This window comes from Elaeis guineensis, chromosome 8 (genome assembly GCF_000442705.2).
Source record: "Elaeis guineensis isolate ETL-2024a chromosome 8, EG11, whole genome shotgun sequence".
Taxonomy (NCBI): Eukaryota; Viridiplantae; Streptophyta; class Magnoliopsida; order Arecales; family Arecaceae; genus Elaeis; species Elaeis guineensis.
In genome coordinates this window covers 27586263-27597897 of record NC_026000.2, presented here as the reverse complement: position 1 = coordinate 27597897, position 11635 = coordinate 27586263, and the positions used below count along the sequence as shown (strand labels likewise).

Here is an 11635-nt window from a genome sequence, read left to right as displayed (position 1 = left end):
GAGTCGGACTTCGTCCCCAACCTCAACTGCTGGAAGGCTTCGCCCGGACTCCCATGGGAGCCGGGCTCCGTCCTCGACCCCGACTGCGGGAAGGGTCCGCCCGGGCTCCTACGGGAGCCGGACTCCGCCCACGACTCCAGCTGCCGACTTCGACCGGACTTCTACGGGAGCCAAACTTCGTCCCCGACCCCGACTGCGGGAAGGCTTCGCCCGGGCTCCTACGGGAGCCGGGCTCCGCCCACGACTTCGCTTGCAGGTAAACTTCATCCGGACTCCTACGAAAGTCGGACTTCGCCTCTGACTTTAATTGCAGGTAGACTTTGACTAGACTCCTACGGGAGCCTGATCTCGCCAGCTACAGACAGACTTCGTTCGGACCTCTACGGGAGCCGGACTTCATCTTCTACTCCGACTGCAGGCAGACTTCGTCCGGACTCCTACGTGAGCCGGACTCCGTCTTCTATTTCGACGGTAGGAAGACCTCGTCCGAGCTCCTACAGGTGCCGGACTTCGCTTCCGACTCCAGCTACCGACTCCAACCGAATTTCGGCCGACAAGTCTGGACCCCCTAGCAGGCCACAGTAACGGACAGCACCTCTCCACTCCCTGCGGCGGACCCTACGCAGCTCCATTACTCCCTGGCAGGCCACAATAATGGCCACGGTTCTGCTCCACTCCCTGTGGCGGACCCTACGCAGCTCCATTACTCCCTGGCAGGCCGTACTAACGGCCACGATTCTGCTCCACTCCCTGCGGCGGATCCTGTGCGGTTCCGCCACTCCCTGGCGAGTCGCGACAACGGACGCCGCTCCACTCCCCGCAACTGATTCCACGTGGCGAGCCATGATGACAGCCACGACTCCACCCCATTATTCTTCATGATAAACTCCTCCTGACCATGGGCAGTCCACTGCCAGACGATTACAAACATCACTATTAGTCTGTTGCTCCCTCTGCCTATAAAAAGGGGACCCCAGATACGTTATTCTCTGAGCTCTCGTTTTTACCTAGAAACTCTGCTAAAATTTTCGTTCGAACACTCCATTCTTGTTGAGGCAGAGAACTAACTTGAGCGTCGGAGGGTCTTGCCGGAGCAACCCCACCTCCGGTTTAGACTTCTTTTGCAGGTCCCGGCGGCGACCGCGACTCCAGCTTCTCCGGTGCAAGCGGATTTTTGCACCAACAATAATAATACTGAACATATACAAAACAAAGATATTTATAGTATCTCTGTCCTAATATAAATAGATAAAAATTAAATAAAATTAAGAATACAAAACTGAACCAAAAATGGACTCCTAAATATAAAACAACTTCAAAACCCTCTTAAGCAATAGATTTTGGATCCGAAATCTGAAATGAACAGGTAAACCTGGCTCATGATCGTAAAGCTTAGAACAAGCTTTCCATCGATATATTATGGATCCAATAACTCCTCTTAAATGAAAAATTAGTACCGTTTGAAGCTTAGATCCCATTTTGATACTCCAATCCATTTATTTGGACTTCTGCTGTTTTCTTCGTTCTATCTGACCCAAATACTTGTCAGCCAGATTTCCGCATCACAGATTGTGATCTTATAAGCATACCCTTCATCTTCTCTTAAACTAGCATCTGATTTTTGTGAGTTCATTAACAGTAACCTTCACCAGCCCACAATGTTAGTTACTTCTTCACCAGTTCACAAAGGCTTCCATCGTATCATCCCCGCCGCGATCTTGCATAACCACTTGTCGTTCTCTCCCATTTCCAAATATTTGGTCCAATTTCCAAATCTCAGAGCTCCAAATCAGACCCTTCTGGCTTGGCAAAGCCACATCTTTACAACACCTGGTCCTTTCACCTGCTGCAATAATCTTATCAAGTCACAGATGTTACAGCTTGTTATGTCTCCAGCTAGCTATCCTGTTCCCTTCGACCCCAAAGTAATCTCTGGACCATGCAAGGAACAAAAATCCCTGGTTCCCATTCTCATAAATCCAGCAACAATGACCACAGGCACAAGGGGAAAGACCAAGAAAATATTTACATATATATGTAAAAAAGATTTTGCTTATCACCAGTATATCCATATTACAAGATGAGAAAAAGACCTCCCTTGAATCTCATTACCAAGACTTTGAGTTAAAAAAACAATGTGGATGAAGCATACGATCATGCTACTGCAACTCCAGCAAGGCGTGGACGCCGCTCGGAACCATTGTTCTCAGCTATCAAATCTACAGGCAGCTTCCTCTTGGTGCCTGAGAGTGTTGGGGCTGTTGGCCTAGCATAGTTTCTCAACCTCTGCACATCTTTTACATGTAGAGGCTTTAGGAGGAAATCTTCAGCTCCGGCAGCTTGACACCTGCACAAAGAAGTACTTGTGATTTGGCGAAGGGCAAGACACTTGAAAGCAAATGTGAAGTTTTTGGGCATAGGTGCATTTCCAGGATTATTGTTAACAAAAGCTTATGACGAGTTGAAGATGCCAGAAGAGGAAAATATTTTTGGATGTAGGTTGACTGTAAACTTTGACTCTGAAGATCTAATGGTTTTCCAAAGTGTGAACCACTACTGAATTATGTCACTATGATGGAAGACTATGTAGCTAAAAGAAGTTATTTATTTCCAGTTTTATATGTTGTTTCATTAATCACTCAATGTATTATGTATGACACTGAAAGGTGATAAAGTATGTGGCTGCCACAAGTGCTTTTTCTTTTTCTTTTTTTTAATGAGGGAAAAATGACTGATAAAAAGGATAAGCAGATTGTGATGGAAGTAGCTAAAGGACCTGCTGATTCTCTGGGGATCATTTTCGGACGACATCATGACTACCGGTATGGATCTTGAGCAGCTGTTCTCCTGATATCAAGGAAAAGAAAGTTGTTGAATAACAGGAACTAGGCCGAGCAAAGTCAATCCATTTAATTTGCTTAATTAGTTAATATTAGTCATATGATACTAATAATAGCACAATGGAATGGTAGGAGGTGATAGAAGATAATTGGAATAAAAAATACATACCTTGACGGCCTTGAGAAGGTCATAGCCAGTTCTTTCCGGCATACAGTAGTCAGTAAGGATAACATCAATCTTCTGGTCCTGCACCACATTATAAAGAACTGATTAGGTTGTGAATTCTTCTGAATGAGTGGGTAGACAAACTAATGAAAGATTTTCTTTCCCACCAAACTAAAAGATATGCTGTAAAAGAGATGATCGGTCAGTGGTGGGTATAGACAAGTGAAATTCATGGAATACAACTTGAGGGACCATGCAGTATAATGAGATATTGAAGATATCACCATAGCAGAAGCTGATTTTTACTGGGATTGCCATAATTTACAAAGAGTTCAATATATGAACTGCTACTGCACTAAGGTGGAAACAACTGGTGACGTTAAGATTCCATCCTGACCAGAAAATTAAGTATTCGTCCAAGAAGGGGTGGGGGGGTGTGGGGGGATACAGTGGCATATAAGGTCTTGTCTTTATGTTTTTAGACATCATTCTTCAACCATATATCTTACTCCTCTATTACGGTCTTACTTGTTTTGCACTCACATTATCCATTCATCTTTCTAGACCTGCCAATTGCATCAACATCTCTGCAAAAGAATTTCCACCTCAGTCAGGGTTTTCCTGTAATTTTGATGAGCACAGTCTCCACCCTTCTGTCTACCCACCAAACTGACTAGTACCATCCGTTGGCCATCACCACCCTGACAAAATCATACAGCCAACTTCCTGCCACAGGAGAAGTTGTCAAGAAAATTCAAGACCCTAAATGTCCGGAGATGTATAACAAATAGAGCTGCTCAGATTTCCTTGTATCCGAAAAGAACTTCCAGATTAATAGAAAGGAAGCTTGATCTGAATGAATCAGAATTTCTATTCTATGATCGACCGATATAAACATCAATAACTTCGAATTGGACCAGTTTCTCCTCAACAAATAAGGGCTCAAGTTATCAAAATCCATAGTAAAAGAAAGTCCTTGCTTATTCAATGTAGATGAAATCTTAGATGAAATAGTAATAGTTCTATTCATTGGTATGATATGAAATTGTAATGAAATCCAATCCACCCGGCCCACCTAAGTCCGGACCATTTAGGATGGGCTTAGGCCTGGTTTTTAAGCCCCGAGGGCAAGGCCAGGCCTAAAATTTGAGCCCACTCATTAAGCTGGCCAGGCTTGAGTTTGCATTGACCCGACTCAAGCCCGATCCAACCCCAATTTTATATAATATATATTATATATTATACTATAATATAAAATATGATACAGAATTACCCCTTTGCCCTTGCCCCCTTCTCCAATTCTTCCTCATCCACGACTCCACCAGCCCTTGCACCACTCTATTTGTCAACTTTAGCTCTAAACTCTTCCATCCCAATCCCCTATCAACTCTGCTCCTAATTCAACCTCGAGTTCCAATGCCCTACCAACTGCCTCCCCTCCCCCACCTTTGTCTCCTCTTCCTCTTCCTCTTCCTCCTCCCCGATCCCTCCATGGCCCCCCTTCGACCCCTCCCATCCCAATCCACCATCAACCCCCTCCTCCTCTGACCCTAAGTTCCCCTCCCCCGCTAACCCCCTCCCCTCGTCCCACCTCCCTCCCTCTTCCTCCTCCTCCCCTGATCCACCATGCACCCCCCCCCCCCCACCCTTTCAACCCCTCCCATCATAATTTGCCACCGCTCCGCACTAGTGCCCTCATCCTCCCCCAATTCATGCTCGTCACCCCCACCATGAACGAGGCCAACCACATCATCCCCATCCCCTTGTCCACCAGCTCTGCCCTAACAACATGAGGCCAAGCCAATTATCTGAAAAAAAAAGAAAAAAAAAAAGGAGATAGCCCAAGAACCCGATAAGTAGCAAGCTTGGGTCTGGAAAGTGGGCTCAAAGACCGGGCCTAGACTTCACTACATGATGTGGTACTTTGGGTTGAGCCCAGCCCAACCCGCCAGTTGAGCGGGTTCAACAAGAAAGCATTATGAAGAAGTTATATAAGGAGTTCTAAGGCCGGGCAGTCAACAGAGCTCCAAGGCCTCACCGGTGCCAACTCAAACTCTTCCTGGATTTCTTTAACTTGTCCTTCACCTACAAATTCCACCAAGATCTCTCTTTTATGGATGTAAATTAACTCAACCTATGTTTAATTATTGGTGACTCAATATGTCCACATATATACAAAAGTATCTTTACATGTCCTAGATAACTTCAAACCTGATTTGCACGAATTTTCTTAATATCCTTCCCACATGGGACAAGACATGGTACACCTAGGTGGATTGGCACTTTGGCACTTCCAGTTCCAGTCCACAAATCTTAACTGCTGCTGGATGATAATCCACAAACCCTTTGCCTTGCACCCATACTGCCTGTTTTTCTCCTTTTACAAAGCTACTGGGTGAGGACCCATTGCACGTTGAGACGTGGACCAAAAGTATAGGTTCACCATGAAGTACCATAATATTGCTCCTCAAGACAACTCGTGGCAGAACTATCTGAAATACAGTCAAACACACAATCAAACTGTATCTTACCTTTTTCCAACATCCCACCTTAATTCACAATTTGCACAATAAAGAACTATCTTTTGCTATTTTTGATGACTCCATGTAGTATTTTGATGATTACATGCAATCTAAATTATGTTGATTTAGCTGCATTGCTTTAAGATTGACAGACACTCATATCAGACACTGAATTGCCTCCTGGCTGCTTGTTCACTTTTCTTGCATGAATTTTCATGAAATGAAAACTTGCCCTGTTGATACCTTACTCTCGATACATGCATGAAACCATCTACTCTTCATAATGTGCTAGCACATGTATCTCTGTGCATGTAGCTTCAGCTTTTGCATAACACCGTCACAGAAATTTATCAAGGAGATCCTACTTGAGTGCCTTTTTTTTCTTTTTTTTTTTTTATGAAGTCCATGATATGATAAAATTGTTTTCTTCTCCTTTCTTTTTCAGACTATACTGCATTTTTCATTTTAGAATAAGCATTTGCAAACTTTTCCAATTTTTCAACAGGATAGTGGACGGCACTTGCCAGCTACCTGGTCACTTCATTTCGCTTTTTCTTAATTATGCTGCTGCTAATAGTGCAGCCTTTTCCCCCAAAAACTTTGTTTTGCCAATCATATTGGCTGAGGCCATAACACTTTTAGGCATATTATCCATCCAAGAATCGATGTTAGCGGTCCAATATTTTGATAGAGATCATTGAGTTGAAATTGGGTAACTGTGTAGATAAACTTAGTCACCAACTTCACTTGCAAAGCTCAATCGGTGATTCAAGTTTGTTGTCATTGCATTCAAACTTTTCTCCATATAATGATTTGATGAATGTGAGGACTTGCTCTAATACCACTGTGTAGAATAAGCAACAAAAACTTACAGGACATGTGAGGATCCATCCAGGTGAGTGTTTAATTCCACATCGATTGTATACTAGAAAGATGTTGGATAATTATAAGGACCAAGGAATCAAACTAATACCTTCTAGCTAACCTTTTTGAATGAGATCCTAGATTGTTATAAATGATATCTAAGCGGACCTAGCCTATAGCCCATATGGACTAGAAGACACTACAGCACGGGCCTATTGGACCTAATAGTGGTGTTTGTGATTGGAGATGACCACAAGCCCATTAGACCTCCACAAGCATGCCACTTAAACTCTCAAGAATAAAGTGTTCACAAGCCAGTATCATAAATGTTCTGACTTGCTTTTTAACGTTTCTAATACTTGTGTTACCATTATTTTTGAATTTGAAATAATTTGAAAAGTAATAAATACCACAAACAAGCAGCAAGAATACCTATGCGATCAACAAAACAGACTTCCAAAATTTTTGCTGTTTACAATTAACAGACTCACAAACCAAAAAAAAAAAAAAGAAATTCAAGTTTGACCAAATTTCCTAGAATATCCCAATCTAATGAGAGAGGGAAATGGAAATCCACATTTAGTTGTTAATCAATTGAATATATTCAATTCATTAACCCTATAGAAAAGCAAAAGAATCAGCTGAAAAATTAGTTGATTAGAACTAAGTTTGATGGGTTTAAAGGATATCTTAAACATTTATAGAGCTTCTTTTTCAGACCTTTTAGTAGCTTCTTTCAAGTTTTTTGCAAAAAGACTAAACTGACTTGATTGCTGCTTATTGTACAATCTACAACTTTAATGGATTCTTTGAATTTTGTTCATAAGTGGAGTAGAGTTCTGCATTTTGTTATGTGGTAGTCCACTAACAGCTTCTCAAACACTTTGACTTGGGAAACCAGACGTAATTTATGAAACAATACGGTAAAAGGCTATCAGGAAAGTTGACTTACATCACTGCTGGGAGATTCAGCCTTCCCTCCATTCAAGCCAAGAACATCCATTGCTTTCTTTCCACTATCAACTGCAGTAACTGAAATGAAAGGGAAGAAAGTTTTGAGACAACTAAGATTATATATTTTAGAAGATATCTAACATTAAGAGATCAATTCAAAGATGGGACATAGTGAAAGAAATGCAGGCATTTGGAAAAAGTAACTTTTGCTAGCACCTAGTCAGAGTTCAAAAGCAATGACATCAGAACAAATGATGAAGTGATTTCATCATTACATATGGATGAAGCACAAGAATTCATGGCTTCCTTTTGCTTTATAATGCATTATTAAAATTCATTTTGGTCTTCATGTTAACAAATGATTGCAAGTCAAGCAGTACATGTGATGGTGAAAAAGACACCAAATGCAATGAAACCCTTCAAATAGAAAGAAACCTATAAGTGGAGAAACAGGTGAGTGCCTTCTGTTTGATAAGAACCAAACAACTTGAAACACGACAAAATCATTATTCTATGGCACTTCAATACCATTATTTACCAATCACAGGAGAAGATGGCAATCAAGTAGCCAATATGGTAGCAAAAAACAAGGCGCAGTAGGGTAGTAACCAAGCCAAGGCCTAGTCATGCTCAATTTTAAATTTACTTCAAGCCTAAAGTTTCAGATCAAATTCCACTCATTTTTTATTCAAGCTTAATTGAGCCTAGTTTCAAAGTGAGCTGAAAGATGATTATCTCCATCCCAGCTTAATAACCTTAAATCAATCCAAAATCAAATCAAGCTTTTGTCAAACCTGAACCAAGCTCAGTATGAATCCAATTCAAGCTTGGTTCCAGCTTGAATTAAAGTTCTGCTTGATTCTAATAGCTGAATATGCCATAAATCAAAGACTTAATGATGAATCATAAATATAGAAACAGAACCAGTTAATATACCGTCAAATGTATCATCGCTCTATTATTTTTCTCAAACTAAATGTACTATCAATCTATGAAACATATGTGGTATGCCCCCACTTCAAGCCTTATCAAGTCAGCCTGATTGAGCAGTTTATTTGATCTTCTTTTTCAGGTTTGGGTCATTATTAATTCTGAGCCTGAGAACCAAGTTCAAGCTTCACTAATTCAAGACAAGCCTGATCAAGCTTATATTCTAGCTAAGCTCAAGCTAGACTCAAGCTGTCAGATCAATGGAGAGCCTCAACTGCAGTCATGGGATGAAGCTTTGTTGTTTAATAGGAATCAACTAGATTGGACAATAACTTCAATAACTCAAAAGACACAACACGAAAAACCTAGGAAGCATCGATACTTAAATTGCATGCAATATTCATATTGCATACTAACACTTGTCAAATACTTCTAGAATGCATGTCTGATACTATTTTAAGCATCCAATTTTTCAAAACTAAAAAAAGGCTTCAGAAAATTTCTGGATATGCCAGACAGAGTTCCTTGATACCTCTAGGGATAAGGGAGAGGGGTTTGTTTTCCTTATTATTTGATGAATGTTCACATTTCAATGGTGAATGGTTAATGTTGGAGTTTGTAGTGTTGATGTTATTGTTTGGCGAATAAATTATGGTCTATTGATTGGAATGATACTAAACGATCGAGTTAGTGGAATTTGATGCTATTGTATAAAGCAGGAATTATGTTATTTTTGATAGCCCACTGTGCTTTGTAAATGCTGTTTTAGATGCATGTAAAAATAATCTTATGTATTTATTGATGTATCCTAGGCATATTATACCATGCTTTTTCAAGATTTGTCACAATTACCAGTTCCATGTTGCATCCATAACCATGTTTTGTAGCCAGAAACTAGTTAAGAAAGAATGATGGTCATATGGAGAAGCATAAGATCATAAATGTCATAAGCAAAAGGAGACTTAGCTGATGCATAGGTCTTTAAACGGGCAAAACCAACAAATGGGAGATAGATAAATCAGTGTTGAGGTACTATCAAGTCTAAGAAAATACCCTCTAGAAGCTAAGGTAAATAGTCCATCTTTGCAATGTAACCAGGCGACAACAAAATACAAAGCAGCATACGCTATCAAAATCCACCACCGTTTGCTTTAAAACAAATGACTGGAATGAGAGAACATAGAGCAGCATGAACACACGTGCATGCACTCAAGCATGCTCACATGCACAACAGAGAGGATCAGTTCCAAGAGAACAATTGTTTGACATATCAAAGAGGCACTCTAACAAAGTCAAAATAATTATCATGAAATGAATCTAAGTATAGAAGGACATGATTTATAATGGTCATCTCGATGGAGCTTCATGCATCTTCGTCAATTACATCTCTGCAATTTTAACAACCCGCAAGAGATATAGTTACCACAAGAGAACCAAACATGGAAGTGTAATGAAAAAATCTGAAAGGAAGAGAACATGACTCTGAGTTCTGATTTAAGAGAATAATGTGTATATACATGTAATGTAGAATGCTGCCGCTGGATAAGCAGAAATTTTTGTCAAGATTCCAAACCAAACACAACATAAGGAAAAATTAGTAAAATCATCAAAAGATAAAAATCCAAACACCCAACAACGAAAAGCATGTCTTAGTTTGTACCCCAATGAACATTCTAAAGCCAGTGGAAATACCAGAATTTCACCTATTTAAACACAAAAATACCCAAAACAATTTAAATTTCACATTCATTTCAGCTTGTAGAGAATTCGATTGCCCCAACCAATCCGAAAATGCGAGGAGAATGACAGCACAAAAGATATAAAACTTCAATGCAACCACAGAGCAAGAACAACAACCATTCAAGAAAAAGGAAAAAAAAAAGATCTGTGTGAAACAAAGACCACCTCATATTACCTTCAAACATCCCCCCACTTCTCTTAAGCAGCATCTCCACCACCTTTCGGTCCACAGGGGAGTCGTCCACCACCAACACCCTCACCACCCCATTCCCCCTCCTCCTCCACCTCCATATCCGCCGCCACCACCTCCACCACCGCCGCCACCACCACCACCAGCTTTGTGGCCAATTTCCTCCTCTTCCTTCACCTTTCCCATTTCTTGTCCTCCCCTGCTCGCAATCTTCCCCCGTTTCTAGCTTAAAGATTTACATATATATGAGAGAGAGAGAGGGCGGTCGGTGACTTTTCGCTGATCAAAGAAGAAGAGAAGAGAGTGGGGTCGTAGAGTAGCGGACTCCTGCTTAGCTGTCCAGCGGCAGACAGCCACCGGCCTTCTTGGACGCCGTGTAAACCACGCATTGGCTAATGGTCGGAAAGCGGGACCCACCGACAAGGTTGCGGGACAAATCGGAACAATCACAGCTGACAGATCTCATGGCCTGTCCAGCGTTGTACATCAGATAAAAGTGCACCCCTTCATTCAAGGCGTGCCCGACCCGGGGATCACAAGATTGGACGGATATGATTTACCGAACGGTTACCTCGCTGTTTGAAGGAAAGCAGCAAACGGTCAGGCCCCACCTGACCGGACCAATAACGAGTTGGCACCGCGGGAAAGAAGGCTGTTTGCTGTTTGGGAGGGGAGAGGTTGAGATGAAGGTGAGACCCAGGAGGACCGGAATATTTAATCACTAGATTTGGCTGTCGGGAGGAGAATCTTTTCTCGTCCCACGGGGATTCGAGTCACTGACCTTCCCCTTCCCCTGCTTTTGTTTGCTTTTTTGCAGCTTCCTATTGGTGCCGTTTCCCATATCTATATATATATATATATATATATATATATATATATATATATATATATATATATATATATATATATATAATCTTTTGTGTGAAGGTTGGAGATACAAACAAATCAAGCTTAATCACAAGCTCATTCCAGCTAATTCGGCCAGAAAATGAGCCACACTTATTTTAAAGGGAGGAAAAAAAAACAGCGAGAGACCCATCTATACTGTAGTTATTAATGTCTAAATTTTTTTAAGATGCATAATTCAAAATAGGTGCAGAATTTTCAGTTGCTAAGTAAATGGGTGTAACTACGATGACAAGTTCCAATTCAGATCAAACTAGGGAGGTTTTTCAAGTGCTCTACTCAAAAAACTAAATATGGCATCTCGAAGCTTGCAAGTATGAATAGAAGTTCAACCCATTAAAATTACAAATAAGACAAGAGTGAACAGATTTTGTTTAACTAGCTTATATTAGAGTTCAATTGTCCTTTGCATGTCCAGACCTTCTTGGATTGATTCATTATGTTTCTAGTCAATCTTTTTCCTCCATAATGTGCATCTAGAATCTTTTATGGGAGATTGGAAATTGAGCAAAATTATAAGAGA

The 11635-nt window shown here is 41.0% G+C and overlaps 1 protein-coding gene across 1 annotated transcript; it reads right to left on the bottom strand.

Moving 5' to 3' along the window:
- Positions 1 to 2011: 2011 nt before the first annotated feature.
- LOC105049761 (two-component response regulator ORR3) lies at positions 2012 to 10407 on the bottom strand. Its single transcript, XM_010929503.4, is given in 6 exon segments — positions 2012 to 2347; positions 2777 to 2847; positions 3010 to 3087; positions 7345 to 7424; positions 10192 to 10284; positions 10287 to 10407. Coding segments are annotated over 6 exon segments (621 nt in total). The 5' UTR covers positions 10393 to 10407; the 3' UTR covers positions 2012 to 2154.
- Between the last annotated feature and the right edge of the window lie 1228 nt (positions 10408 to 11635).